At 38.0% G+C, this 16,070-nt stretch overlaps 1 protein-coding gene across 1 annotated transcript in view; it reads left to right on the plus strand.

The window, feature by feature from the left end:
- CA10 (carbonic anhydrase 10) overlaps nt 1-16,070 on the plus strand; it is an 837,221-nt gene that overhangs the window by 336,222 nt on the left and 484,929 nt on the right. The window contains exon 4 of the mRNA XM_070388901.1: nt 12,038-12,180. Within this exon, the coding sequence (XP_070245002.1) occupies nt 12,038-12,180 (143 nt within the window). The remainder of the gene's footprint in view (nt 1-12,037; nt 12,181-16,070) is intronic.

Consider the following 16,070-nt stretch of genomic DNA (forward strand, 5'->3'; position numbering starts at 1 on the left):
AATCCCTCTAGTTCATTGTTCTCTCAAACTATTTCTTTCTAGTGGGAGACTTTTGGTTTTATCTGGGAGTTACCATGATGTGTTAATAAACTAACTTGAGCTTTTTGTTTTACTTGTTTTTGAAAAAGCAGCTGATAGGTTTCACTTTGAGTTTTCCAAGACTCATGCTTTAAGCAGCTGAGATCACAGTCACTGCACATCCTGTATAGCTCACTAGATCCAGAGCCAAGAGACTATTGGAATTTGTAGTTTATGATACAACGACAGCATTAACACAGGGAAATGTTTTGGCAAGATAACAAATAGCTGTGATGAAGCAGTTAAGTTCCATTTGTTTAGGCTCTGTGAAAATTAATTTGCAAAGCTTTCTAAGTCTGGTGTGTGTTCTAGTTTATATGTAAATTAAAAGATTGTGTGAAAAGGATTCTAGAGATGATGCCATTCAGACATTTCAGACAAGTTGTCCACTAATTAATTTTCACTCTATTTTACTTTATTTACATTCACATTTTCCTCAAAAGTAAGTTGTATCAGTCAGGCTAGAAAATGACACCTCCATAGCCAACAAGCCATAATGACTGATGCTTTTTTAAAAAGGGCAGAAGACATACAGATGTCTAACAAACACATGAAAAGATGCTCAACATCGATCAATATCAAATAAATGCAAATCAAAACCACAATGAGGTACCATTTCACGCCAGTCAGAATGGCTGCTATCCAAAAGTCTACCTAATACAATTATGTAAAGTTTAAAAATAAAATTTAAAAAAAAAAAAGTCTACAAGCAATAAATTCTGGAGAGGGTGTGGAGAAAAGGGAACCCTCTTAGACTGTTGTTGGGAATGCAAACTAGTATAGCCACTATGGAGAACAGTGTTGCTGTTAAGTCACTTCAGTCGTGTCCGACTCTGTGCAACACCATAGACGGCAGCCCACCAGGCTCCCCTATCCCTGGGATTCTCCAGGCAAGAACACTGGAGTGGGTTGCTATTTCCTTCTCCAATGCATGACAGTGTGGAGATTCCTTAAAAAACTGGAAATAGAACTGCCTTATGACCCAGCAATCCCACTGCTGGGCATACACACTGAGGAAACCAGAATCGAAAGAGACACATGTACCCCAATGTTTATCACAACACTGTTTATAATAGCCAGGACATGGAAGCAACCTAGATGTCCATCAGCAGATGAATGGATAAGCAAGCTGTGGTACATATACACAATGGAGTATTACTCAGCCATTAAAAAGAATACATTTGAATCAGTTCTAATGAGGTGGATGAAACTGGAGCCTATTATACAGAGTGAAGTAAGCTGGAAAGAAAAACACCAATACAGTATACTAACGCATATATATGGAATTTAGAAAGAAGGTAACAATAACCCTGTATGCGAGGAAGCAAAAGAGACACAGATGTATAGAACAGTCTTTTGGACTCTGTGGGAGAGGGCAAGGATGGGATGATTTGGGAGAATGACATTGAAACATGTAAAATAGCATATGTGAAACAAATCTCCAATCCAGGTTTGATGCATGATACAGAGTGCTTGGGACTGGTGCACTGGGATGGTCCAGAGGGATGGGATAGGGAGGGAGGTGGGACGGGGGTTCAGGATGGGGAACACGTGTGCACTCATGGCAGATTCAAGTCAACGTATGGCAAAACCAATACAATATTGTAAAATAAAATTAATTTAAAAATAACTAACAAAATAAAAAATGGCAGAAAATCAAAATTTTTACTGGGACAACCATGGGAGTTAGAAAAATAATTCAGCAGTGATTCTTTAAATTTGGGAATAGAAACTCTCCTAGCATTCTACAAAGACACTTCTCTTTCCAAGGGTAATATCAGGTGTTTATAAACCTGAAGGATCAAAAATATGGAGCATAGTTAAGTATTAAAAGTCTGGGGATAACTGAGATCTCTGCACAAATCCATAGAGGGAGAGTTTCTTACTCTGAATCTTGAAGCCTTAGTTCATTTGCCCAGATTTGCTCTGCAGGTAAAATCCACAGGCTCATTCCATGGCAGAAAGTGAAGAAGAACTAAAGAGCCTCTTGATGAAAGTGCAAGAGGAGAGTGAAAAAGTTGGCTTAAAGCTCAACATTCAGAAAACTAAGATCATGGCATCCAGTCCCATCACTTCATGGCAAATAGATGGGGAAGCAGTGGAAACAGTGGCTGACTTTATTTTTCTGGACTCCAAAATCACTGCAGATGGTGATTGCAGCCATGAAATTAAAAGACGTTTACTCCTTGGAAGAAAAGTTATGACCAACCTAGACAGCATACTAAAAAGCTGAGACATTACTTTGTCAACAAAGATCCGTCTAGTCAAGGCTATAGTTTATCCAGTAGTTTTGTATGGATGTGAGAGTTGGACTATAAAGAAAGCTGAGCACTGAAGAATTGATGCTTTTGAACTGTGGTTTTGGAGAAGCCTCTTGAGAGTCCCTTGGACTGTAAAGAGATCCAACCAGTCCTTCCTAAAGGAGATCAGTCCTGGGTGTTCATTGGAAGGACTGATATTGAAGCTGAAACTCCAATACTGTGGCCACCTGATGCAAAGAGCTGACTCATTTGAAAAGACCCTGATACTGGGAAAGATTGAGGACAGGAGGAGAAGGGGACAACAGAGGATGAGATAGTTGGATGGCATCACCGACTCATTGCACATGAGTTTGGGTGGACTCTGGCAGTTGGTGATGGACAGGGAGGCCTGGCTTGCTATGGTTCATGGGGTAGCAAAGAGTCGGACACTACTGAGCAACTGGACTGAATAAGTATGGGCACCCCTTGTTCTGTTTTCACAGCCTTCCTCTTATAGCATTTCCCTAGAACCTAGATTAACACCACATTTGTAGACCTATTCTAGGTCCTTTTTTCACCTGAGGTCCCTGGACTGGTTTGACCCATTAATTATGTCTCAACACATACAGTGATTCTAAGAGCACTGACTTCTTTCATCAGTCCAGCTCTTCATGAGCAGTCATCCCCATTAGGTCTTCTTGGGACCCTGAAGATTAAACACATCTTTTCTTACATGAAACAAAAGCTTATTCTACCCACCTACAGTAGAATGGTTTTCTAAAGTCCTAAACTTTTTTGGAATGATTGATATGTAAAGCAACTGATTTGAACTTTTGCACTTTAAATTGATTTCAACTGGAGTCTAGACATTAATGTTCCTCTTGGTTTACCAAAAAAGAAATGGCAGCAAAAGTTTTACAATGGCCACAACAACAACTTAACACTGAAACCCTGATTCTGATAATCTGTTCATGTTTGAAAACTGCTAGGTACCAAGGGATTTCAAGCAGTTTGAGTCTTGAGACCTGAGTACTGATGCTTACTCTGTCCTTCCCTACCTCTCCCTGGCTGTTTGGTTTTGAGCTGAGGACATTCTCTCCCCTTATGGCTTTCATTCCATTGTAGCCATTTAGATTAGATGACCTCTAAGGCGGCTTTGGTTTCTGAAAGATCATTAATTTCTGGCTAACTTAAAATGAGTAATCCAATGGTGAATAAACTTTGATACCCTTTCAGAAATGAAGCTAATGGTACACTTGAACAAAACAGAGTGATTCTCAATTGTCTAAGCATGTAGTTAGAACAAGACAAACAGGCTTTAGCAGTTCAGTGGATGTATAAAACCCTGAAACTTTTTGTCATAAAGAATGCCATGCCCAATTTAAAAGCAAATCAGATGTTCGTATAAAACTTCCACTGTTTGTGTTTTTATAGGGGTACTTTTGGGGTGTGAAGTTTATTAATGAAACACAGTAGCATGGTATATTTCTCCATATATTAGTGCCCTCTTTGATTTCCTTCACCAGTGGAGAAATATACCGTGTTCATGGAGCAGAAGAATCAATATGGTGAAAATGAGTATATTACCCAAAGCAATCTATAGATTCAATGCAATACCTATCAAGTTACCAACGGTATTTTTCACAGAGCTAGAACAAATAATTTCACAATTTGTATGGAAATACAAAGAAAACCTCTGATAGTCAAAGCAATCTTGAGAAAGAAGAATGGAACTGGAGGAATCAACCTACGTGACTTCAGGCTCTACTACAAAGCCACAGTCATCAAGACAGTGTGGTACTGGCACAAAGACACAAATATAGATCAATGGAACAAAATAGAAATCCAAGAGATAAATCCTCACACCTATGGACACCTTGTCTTTGACAAAGAAGGCAAGTATATACAATGGAGAAAAGACAATCTCTTTAACAAGTGGTAAAACTGGTCAGCCACTTGTAAAAGAATTAAACTAGAACACTTTCTAAAACCATGCACAAAAATAAACTCAAAATGGATTAAAGATCTAAACATAAGACCAGAAACTGTACAACTCCTAGAGGAGAACATAGGCAAAACACTCTCTGACATAAATCACAGCATAATCCTCTATGACCTACCTCCCAGAATATAGCAAATAAAAGCAAAAATAAACAAATTGGACCTAATTAAACTTAAAAGCTTCTACACAACAAAGGAAACTATAAGCAAGGTGAAAAGACAGCCTTCAGAATGGTAGAAAATAATAGCAAATGAAGCAATGGACAAAGAATTAATCTCAAAATATACAAGCAACCCTGCAGCTCAATTCCAGAAAATAAACCACCCAAACAAAACATGGGCCAAAGAACTAAACAGACATTTTTCCAAAGAAGACATACAGATGGCTAACAAACACATGAAAAGAGGCTCAACATCACTCAGTATCAAAGAAATGCAAATCAAAACCACAATGAAGGTAACAATAACCCTGTATGCGAGGAAGCAAAAGAGACACAGATGTATAGAACAGTCTTTTTGGACTCTGTGGGAGAGGGCAAGGATGGGATGATTTGGGAGAATGACATTGAAACATGTAAAATAGCATATGTGAAACAAATCTCAATCCAGGTTTGATGCATGATACAGAGTGCTTGGGACTGGTGCACTGGGATGGTCAGAGGGATGGGATAGGGAGGAGGTGGGGGAGGGGTTCAGGATGGGGAACACGTGTGCACTCATGGCAGATTCAAGTCAACGTATATGGCAAAACCAATACAATATTGTAAAATAAAATTAATTTAAAAATAACTAACAAAATAAAAAATGGCAGAAAATCAAAATTTTTACTGGGACAACCATGGAGTTAGAAAAATAATTCAGCAGTGATTCTTTAAATTTGGGAATAGAAACTCTCCTAGCATTCTACAAAGACACTTCTCTTTCCAAGGGTAATATCAGGTGTTTATAAACCTGAAGGATCAAAAATATGGAGCATAGTTAAGTATTAAAAGTCTGGGGATAACTGAGATCTCTGCACAAATCCATAGAGGGAGAGTTTCTTACTCTGAATCTTGAAGCCTTAGTTCATTTGCCCAGATTTGCTCTGCAGGTAAAATCCACAGGCTCATTCCATGGCAGAAAGTGAAGAAGAACTAAAGAGCCTCTTGATGAAAGTGCAAGAGGAGAGTGAAAAAAGTTGGCTTAAAGCTCAACATTCAGAAAACTAAGATCATGGCATCCAGTCCCATCACTTCATGGCAAATAGATGGGGAAGCAGTGGAAACAGTGGCTGACTTTATTTTTCTGGACTCCAAAATCACTGCAGATGGTGATTGCAGCCATGAAATTAAAAGACGTTTACTCCTTGGAAGAAAGTTATGACCAACCTAGACAGCATACTAAAAAGCTGAGACATTACTTTGTCAACAAAGATCCGTCTAGTCAAGGCTATAGTTTATCCAGTAGTTTTGTATGGATGTGAGAGTTGGACTATAAAGAAAGCTGAGCACTGAAGAATTGATGCTTTTGAACTGTGGTTTTGGAGAAGCCTCTTGAGTCCCTTGGACTGTAAAGAGATCCAACCAGTCCTTCCTAAAGGAGATCAGTCCTGGGTGTTCATTGGAAGGACTGATATTGAAGCTGAAACTCAATACTGTGGCCACCTGATGCAAAGAGCTGACTCATTTGAAAAGACCCTGATACTGGGAAAGATTGAGGACAGGAGGAGAAGGGGACAACAGAGGATGAGATAGTTGGATGGCATCACCGACTCATTGCACATGAGTTTGGGTGGACTCTGGCAGTTGGTGATGGACAGGGAGGCCTGGCTTGCTATGGTTCATGGGGTAGCAAAGAGTCGGACACTACTGAGCAACTGGACTGAATAAGTATGGGCACCCCTTGTTCTGTTTTCACAGCCTTCCTCTTATAGCATTTCCCTAGAACCTAGATTAACACCACATTTGTAGACCTATTCTAGGTCCTTTTTTCACCTGAGGTCCCTGGACTGGTTTGACCCATTAATTATGTCTCAACACATACAGTGATTCTAAGAGCACTGACTTCTTTCATCAGTCCAGCTCTTCATGAGCAGTCATCCCCATTAGGTCTTCTTGGGACCCTGAAGATTAAACACATCTTTTCTTACATGAAACAAAAGCTTATTCTACCCACCTACAGTAGAATGGTTTTCTAAAGTCCTAAACTTTTTTGGAATGATTGATATGTAAAGCAACTGATTTGAACTTTTGCACTTTAAATTGATTTCAACTGGAGTCTAGACATTAATGTTCCTCTTGGTTTACCAAAAAAGAAATGGCAGCAAAAGTTTTACAATGGCCACAACAACAACTTAACACTGAAACCCTGATTCTGATAATCTGTTCATGTTTGAAAACTGCTAGGTACCAAGGGATTTCAAGCAGTTTGAGTCTTGAGACCTGAGTACTGATGCTTACTCTGTCCTTCCCTACCTCTCCTGGCTGTTTGGTTTTTGAGCTGAGGACATTCTCTCCCCTTATGGCTTTCATTCCATTGTAGCCATTTAGATTAGATGACCTCTAAAGCGGCTTTGGTTTCTGAAAGATCATTAATTTCTGGCTAACTTAAAATGAGTAATCAATGGTGAATAAACTTTGATACCCTTTCAGAAATGAAGCTAATGGTACACTTGAACAAAACAGAGTGATTCTCAATTGTCTAAGCATGTAGTTAGAACAAGACAAACAGGCTTTAGCAGTTCAGTGGATGTATAAAACCCTGAAACTTTTTGTCATAAAGAATGCCATGCCCAATTTAAAAGCAAATCAGATGTTCGTATAAAACTTCCACTGTTTGTGTTTTTATAGGGGTACTTTTGGGGTGTGAAGTTTATTAATGAAACACAGTAGCATGGTATATTTCTCCATATATTAGTGCCCTCTTTGATTTCCTTCACCAGTGGAGAAATATACCGTGTTCATGGAGCAGAAGAATCAATATGGTGAAAATGAGTATATTACCCAAAGCAATCTATAGATTCAATGCAATCCCTATCAAGTTACCAACGGTATTTTTCACAGAGCTAGAACAAATAATTTCACAATTTGTATGGAAATACAAAGAAAACCTCTGATAGTCAAAGCAATCTTGAGAAAGAAGAATGGAACTGGAGGAATCAACCTACGTGACTTCAGGCTCTACTACAAAGCCACAGTCATCAAGACAGTGTGGTACTGGCACAAAGACACAAATATAGATCAATGGAACAAAATAGAAATCCCAGAGATAAATCCTCACACCTATGGACACCTTGTCTTTGACAAAGAAGGCAAGTATATACAATGGAGAAAAGACAATCTCTTTAACAAGTGGTAAAACTGGTCAGCCACTTGTAAAAGAATTAAACTAGAACACTTTCTAAAACCATACACAAAAATAAACTCAAAATGGATTAAAGATCTAAACATAAGACCAGAAACTGTACAACTCCTAGAGGAGAACATAGGCAAAACACTCTCTGACATAAATCACAGCATAATCCTCTATGACCTACCTCCCAGAATATAGCAAATAAAAGCAAAAATAAACAAATTGGACCTAATTAAACTTAAAAGCTTCTACACAACAAAGGAAACTATAAGCAAGGTGAAAAGACAGCCTTCAGAATGGTAGAAAATAATAGCAAATGAAGCAATGGACAAAGAATTAATCTCAAAAATATACAAGCAACCCCTGCAGCTCAATTCCAGAAAAATAAACCACCCAAACAAAACATGGGCCAAAGAACTAAACAGACATTTTTCCAAAGAAGACATACAGATGGCTAACAAACACATGAAAAGAGGCTCAACATCACTCAGTATCAAAGAAATGCAAATCAAAACCACAATGAGTTACCATTTCATGCCAGTCAGAATGGCTGCTATCCAAAAGTCTACAAGCAATAAATGTTGGAGAGGGTGTGGAGAAAAGGGAACCCCCCTTAGACTGTTGGTGGATATGCAAACTAGTACAGCCACTATGGAGAACAGTTTGGAGATTCCTTAAAAAACTGGAAATAGAACTGCCTTATGACCCAGCAATCCCACTGCTGGGCATACACACCGAGGAAACCAGAATTGAAAGAGACATGTGTACCCCAATGTTCATCACAGTACTGTTTATAATAGCCAGGACATGGAAGCAACCTAGATGCCCATCAGCAGACGAATGGATAAGAAAGCAATGGTACATATACACAATGGAGTATTACTCAGCCATTAAAAAGAATACATTTGAATCAGTTCTAATGAGGTGGATAAAACTGGGGCCTATTATACAGAGTAAAGTAAGCTGGAAAGAAAAATACCAATACAGTATACTAATGCATATATATGGAATTTAGAAAGAAGATAACAATAACACTGTATGCGAGGCAGCAAAAGAGACACAGATGTATAGAACAGTCTTTTGTACTCTGTGGGAGAGGGCGAGGATGGGATAATTTGGGAGAATGACATTGAAACATGTATAATATCATATGTGAAATGAATCTCCAGTCCAGGTCCAATGCGTTATACAGGGTGCTCAGGGCTGGTGCCCTGGGATGACCCAGAGGGATGGGATGGGGAGGAGGTGGTAGAGGGGTTCAGGATGGGGAACACGTGTGTACCTGTGGAGGATTCATGTTGATGTATGGCAAAACCAATACAATATTGTAAAATAATTAGCCTCCAATTAAAATAAATTATTAAAAAAAAAAAGAAACACAGTAACATCTGCCCACCCACACTGCCATAAAAAAGCAGCACAATGCATTTATGGGGTTGGATTCTTTTTGTTAATAATTTTCATGAGAGTATTGAAAATGCAATATGTACCAGCTGTTACTATGTTGATCACACACATCTGCCTTCCAAGGAAGATTCCTAAGACATCATAGGAAAGGGAATTGTATTAGTTTCCTGTTGTGGTTCTGACAAATTATAGCAACTTAGTGACATAAAACAACACAAATGTATTATCTTAAAGTTCTGGAGGTGAGAAGTGTGAAATGAGTCTCAGTGTCATCAGGCTAGTCAGCATTCCTTTTGGAGTCTCTAGATGAAGAATCTGTTGCTTTGCCCATTCCAGCTTGTAGAGGCCAACTGTGTTCATTGGCTCATGTTTCTTAGTCCTCTCCTGACCTCTCTGACCTCTCTTTCCATCCTTAAATATTTTCTCTGTATCTGTGACCTTTCTACACCTCTCTCTGAAAATAGACTGCTATTATTTTGTTGGGCCCAGATAATCCATGTAATCTATGCATCTCAAGATGCTTATTAGTAATAATTTATAATTGATTAATTAGTTTTAGTAATTTCTTCCCAGTATATTTTACAACATAAGGTGACACATTCACAGGTTCTGGGGTTTGGATGTGGACATCTTTGGAGGAGTCTATTATTCAGCCTATGTCTGAGGCCAGAGATACCAACAAAAGCCCAAGTAAATGACTATCTAAAGTAACACAGCTAATTTGTGGCAGTGCCATGAATATATCCCCAGGATCCTCACATTGGCCCTGTTTATGTACATCACTGACGAAAATAGGTAGGAATATGCATTGATGGAGGCTTTATTTTTATAATAATCTTGAAATGATTGAGAAATAAATATAAAATTCAGTGAATTTAAAAGAGCATTTTAGAGATGATAGTTTATATTTTTTCAAACATATTTTTAATGCAAGAGCTTCCTTAAAATTTTAATTTTGCTGGGTCATGGTACCTTCTAATAATAAAGTGAGTTGCAGTGAAAACATAACTTAAATAATGATGGGAAATGAAAGTTCTAAGGAACAACATGTACATATTCTCCTATCTACTTCTTCCCCTCCTTGTCCTTCTCTTTCTCCTTCTGAAACTGGTCATTGCTGCCATTTTGAAAATCTGTTTTAACTGGAAAGTTAATTCAAACTTTTTAAACTGAAGGGAATGGAGCTACCAGAGGCTTATTACCATGGGTTTATACAAATTAACTTATTTGCCATATTTCACAATAAAGTCCACCTAATTTTGATGTTGACGCATTCTTCTAAGGCTCTAAGGAAATTGTTTTTATCTCTTCTCCCACTTCTACACAATAATTGCTATAACAGTTAAAAGGGTTATAGAATTTTGAATTTAGATGAGATTAGACATATTGTCCAGCCCAATACTTGTCTCTTTCACAGTATCTTTGGCAGATATTTGCCATATTCCTCTCTTGCCTGTTTTCTTCACCCATGGCATGGGAAGGAATGATGACTGCTGTAAATTAAAAGCTGTATTTAGTTTGAGTTCCTGAGAGAGTAGGTATTTTTGAGAGGGTTGTGGCTCTATATTGTTAGGCTCATGTTCTTTACTTCCTCTGCTGCAGGCTTTGGTGCTCTTCTTCTAGAGTTTTATACACATGTGACTTAATTGCATCCTGTTCCCTAACCCCAGTGCAGTAATTGTTCTTACATGTATCTGCCTTCAAAATTCAACCTAACCCAGCGATGGACATGCAATAATAGTTCACTGTACTGCTGATGGATGTGATAGATGGATGAATGAATGATGACCATATAATGTCAGAGGCATGACGCATGGATCCAAAGAGATACTAAGGGGGCAGGGAAAGGTTGAAGTAACAGCTTCTGATCGTCACTGATATAAAATTAGTAGGCTAGCTACACTACTATTCTGCTAACTTTCTTAAAGAGAGTAAAATATGACTGGAAATAGGACAGAAATTTATTTAATAGATTCTTTAATATGACACTGAAAATAAGTGGATGGTTTCCTTTCAGATATTTCCATTCAGCACTCAATTCCATCCTTATCTGCTTGTCAATGAACACATCCTTCAGCTGCTGTTACATTAAGTCAAGTTGCCAAGCTGTTGTTTGGCATTGATTGCATGCATGCATGCTCAGTTGCTTAGTTGTAGCTGATTCTTTTAGACCCTATGGACTGTACCCTGCCAGTCTCCTCCCTCCATGGGATCCTCCAGGCAAGAATACTGGAGTGGGTTGCCATCTTCTCCAGGGGATCTTCCTCATCCAGGAGTTGAACCTGAGTCCCTGCATTGGCAAGTGGATTCTTTACCACTGAGCTACCTGGGAAGCCCCCTGATATTGGGGGGTTCATAAAATAATCACTCCCTCAGTTTGGTCTTGACAACATATAGAATAATGCCTTGTATATGTTGAATGCTTTCTAGGACAAGGTTGATTCCTATATCATTCCTGTCAAACAAAGAATCAAAGTATCAGCTAGGAGTTGCTAAATATTTAGTACACCTCAATATGACCAGTGGAGAAGGAAATGGCAACTCACTCCAGTGTTCTTGCCTGGAGAATCCCAGGGACGACGGAGCCTGGTGGGCTGCCGTCTATGGGGTCACACAGAGTTGGACACGACTGAAGCGACTTAGGAAAAAAAAAAAACATATATCTATGAACAGGTGATGTGGCTGGTCTATGCCATCTTCTTATTAAGGTATTAATTTTGACTGTACCCATCAAAGAGGCCACAGGATAAATGGGTCTGAAATAAGAATCTCTGATCTTAAGATATCATTAAGGTAAGACTTAGAGAAGTTGACCAAGATTCAGGCTAGGAAACTGCCATAATGACACCCAAGGATGTCTATGGGTGGGGAACATTGTACGGCTCTCTGATTTTATGACTTTCGTGCCATAGTTCTTATTACATTGTTTCCCCAGCCTTCCACCCAGCTTGATTCTACTTTTTTTTTTTTCCTGTTTCTAGTTCCTTCTTTCTGGGGATTGGTGAACTCAGCTTGGAATCTTTGCTCTGTGGGGAAACGGCAGTCACCAGTCAACATAGAGACTAGTCATATGATCTTCGATCCCTTTCTAACACCCCTTCGCATCAACACTGGGGGCAGGAAGGTAAGTAGCCATGTTGCTTCCATTGTGAAGTTGAGGATAGGGGAGATGTTGATTCTGAAAGCTAAACTTCTAGTCCTTGATCTCTGTGATGAGTCTGTCTTTCCACCCAGGAGTAATATCACAGACTTCAGGTCTATTGCTAACAAATATGTCTTAATCATGCTTTTTCTCTCTACACAGTCAATTTCCATGTTTCTTATTACTTCTTTGTACTCCCTGGATATTTCCTGAAGTCCTATCCCTTGGAAGCCCATGAAGGAAAGTCAGAAAACAGTATTTGCTGCCACTAAATATCATGCTGGGAAATTCTTCCACTCAGAAACCTCTTTACTGGGGCTTCTTTTAACCTCAACAAAGTGAAAATCTTTTTATCAAAAGTAAAGTCATACATTTATCATCCTGTAAGGAAAAACAAACAACCACCATCTTAGGTGGTTTATGAGAAAATCAATAATTAATCTTACTGGGGCTTCCTGGCTAAGAATCCTAGCTTGTGCATAGAAATGCTGAACTATGATTCCCATTCTCATACCAACATCCCTCCTTTCCTCCCCCCTACCTCCCCCCCTCCATGATAAGCTTCACCTTTGTTTGTAGAAGAGTGTAATGTCCATGGAGTCTTTTCATCACAGGAATCTAGCATTTCTTTTGTTACCTTTTACTGTTGAGTAGGTTGCTGAAGCTGGAAAAAAAAAAAAAAAAAAAACTACAGAAAATTATGTTTGAAGGTGACTTAGCTGTTGTGAACTCAAGAGAAATGGAAAATCATTTATGTATAAGAAACTGAGTTTAAAATTATGGATAACTTTTGCTATTGCTAGTAACTGATTTTCCAGGGTTTGGGCTCCTTGGGGTCTGATTTCTACACCCCTTATGCAGTCGGTTCACCTTGATTACCACAAGTTTGTAAGCAATCTTTTTGCTTTCTGACATTTTTTTTTCTTGTCATGTAGTTTTCACACATATACAGAAAAGTCAAATGGCCCATCAAAATGCTGTTAGCAACTTTGATTCAGGTCACAAAGCAAGTTTTAAAAGATCTTCTTGTGATTGATACTATTTAGCTAAGTAGAGTTTGTATGCTGTTTTAAATATGACTTAGGAAGCATTTTTATAAAAAGGTCCTATAAAAAGGACCTTATTTCATGTAGTTTATTGTTCTTATTCTTTAAAAAACTAACCTGCCTTAGTTATTCTTCCATTCGCAGTTTTATTTTTGCAAACCCTAAGGGGAACTTGAATTGGGTGCAAATTATACCTTTCTCTAAAAAGTTGATCATTCAAGTCATTGTAACCATGTATAGGTTCCCTGACCAGTATATTAAAAAAGGCAATTTTGAGTATTCAATCATTCTTTCTTTCTTGAAGAGGGTGATTGAGGGAATAACTGTACCCCAGGCAAAGTGAAAATTTTAAAAATGTAACCAAACACACACACAAAGTAGACAGAAGCTTGGTACCTGAATTCCAGATTACCTGAAAGATGGTGAGAAAGTAGACAGAAGTAGACAGATTGAGGGAATAACTGTACCCCAGGCAAAGTGAAAATTTTAAAAATGTAACCAAACACACACACAAAGTAGACAGAAGCTTGGTACCTGAATTCCAGAGATTACCTGAAAGATGGTGAGAAAGTAGACAGAAGTAGACAGATTGAAATAACTGTACCCCAGGCAAAGTGAAAATTTTAAAAATGTAACCCTGAAGAAGATGGTGAGATTACCTGAAAGATGGTGAGAAAGGCTGAAGAACAGAGACTGAAGAGGAGTTAATGAGGAGATAAGTATGAAATGAATGGATAAGAAAGCTGTGGTACATATACACAATGGAGTATTACTCAGCCATTAAAAAGAATACATTTGAGTCAGTTCTAATGAGATGGTTGAAACTGGAACCTATTATACAGAGTGAAGTAAGCCAGAAAGAAAAACACCAATACAGTATACTAACGCATATATATGGAATTTAGAAAGATGGTAACAATAACCCTGTGTACGAGACTGCAAAAGAAATACCGATGTATAGATCAGTCTTATGGACTCTGTGAGAGAGGGAGAGGGTGGGGAGATTTGGGAGAATAGCATTGAAACATGTATAATATCATGTATGAAACGAGTCGCCAGTCCAGGTTTGATGCACGGTACAGGATGCTTGGGGCTAGTGCACTGGGACGACCCAGAGGGAGGGTAGGGGAGGGAGGAGGAGGAGGGTTCAGGATGGGGCACGGGTATACCTGTGGCGGATTCATTTCGATATTTGGCAAAACTAATACAATATTGTAAAATTTAAAAATAAAATAAAATTTAAAAAAAAAAAGAGTAATGTGAGGTGAGATCCTCATGCCATGTTAAATAAATGGATTTTTTCATAAGGGTGTGCAAGGATTTAAAGCATTATTGGGTAAATGGTACATAGGGAGAGGAATAGAATAGGAATTAAGCTAACACAAATAGTGAATATGTAAGTTTCATTTTTCATCATACCATCTTAGAGGAAAACCTTAATGTGAGAGAAATTAAAAAACAAAACAAAATTAAGACAACTTCTCTCTAAAATGTATTGGAGAAAAAGAGAATGAGAGATAGCTGGAGTTGAAAATCATTCATAAATTATGTTGCTTTTCAGTGTTTTTTGTTATTATGTGATTTTTAAAATATATTTTCAATTTAGTGAAGTGTTCCTGATCCAAGTTAACTTTTAAATGCATTAGAGTTTGGAATTTTTGAAATATTTACTTTTGATGGTGTTAATTTTATATCTGACATGATTTGTGTTGTCAGCTGTTAGAAGAGCTGAGAACTGTCTGATGATATCCTTTGCATTTGTGAAAGGCCAAAAATAAAATATAAATGGTAGTTGGATATACTAATGGGTAATAAAATACCTGAACTTGATAGACAATAGTTAAATCATGCTTGTAGTCTTTTAAGAGATGCTACTTACTGAATTGGGGCTTATTTTGGAAGTGAAGTTTCAAATCAGTGGCTCTGAATTTAGATTTTCCTCAAAGAAACGTGTATCTAACTCAAAAGGTTTAAAAACCTCCCTGCAAGATTGGGAGGTGTCATAGAATTTGGGAAGGCTGCAACATTTTGAAGTCTAAGATCAGCTGGGTATCAACGTGGAAAAGTCCATCCCAGTCATCATGTGTTTTATTTGACACTTTTATCCACAAGCATCATTCTTTTTCATGTTTAAATGAACTGGATTTACAAAGCCATGAAGCCGCTTTGATGCAGTACCTGACTGTGTTACTATGTTTGTTTGAACATATTTGACCTGGCATAAGGCTCAGATGATGAATTACAGGTTTTATTTGTTTGTTTTTCTGCTTTTTGTTTTCATTTTGTTTTTTGTTAGGGCTGAAATTCAATGTGAACACAGGAATGCAAAGAGTAATAATAGATGAAAATCAAGGTATAATCATGCCTTGATACAATAAAAGGTATTTATGATATGTGAAAAATGATTGTTTTTACCTTTCAAGTTGCTTATTTACAATGGTAGTTTTTAAGCAAAGGTACTTTTTATTCCAGTTGTTCATATCTGACACATAGGACTCTTATGGACAAAATCCAAAATAAGCATAATTTCAAACAATACTCACACATGTTTGCATTGCATATGCATATAAGAATCCTATTTTTGGGAGAAATGTTGCCAAGATGGAGGAATAGGAAGACCCTGAGCTTACCTCTTCTCATGGGCACACCAAAGTTACAATTACAGAGCAACTATCAACAAGAACCTCAAGACTAGCTGAAAGATTTTCCATAACTGAAGATATAAAGAAAGAGCTACAATGAAATGGGTATGAGGAGTGGAGACATAATATAGTCAAGACCCATTCCCCTTTCTAGGCAACCCATAAACAGGAGAACAATAACAAA

The sequence above is a fragment of the Bos mutus genome, chromosome 19 (genome assembly GCF_027580195.1).
Source record: "Bos mutus isolate GX-2022 chromosome 19, NWIPB_WYAK_1.1, whole genome shotgun sequence".
In the NCBI taxonomy this organism is placed as follows: Eukaryota; Metazoa; Chordata; class Mammalia; order Artiodactyla; family Bovidae; genus Bos; species Bos mutus.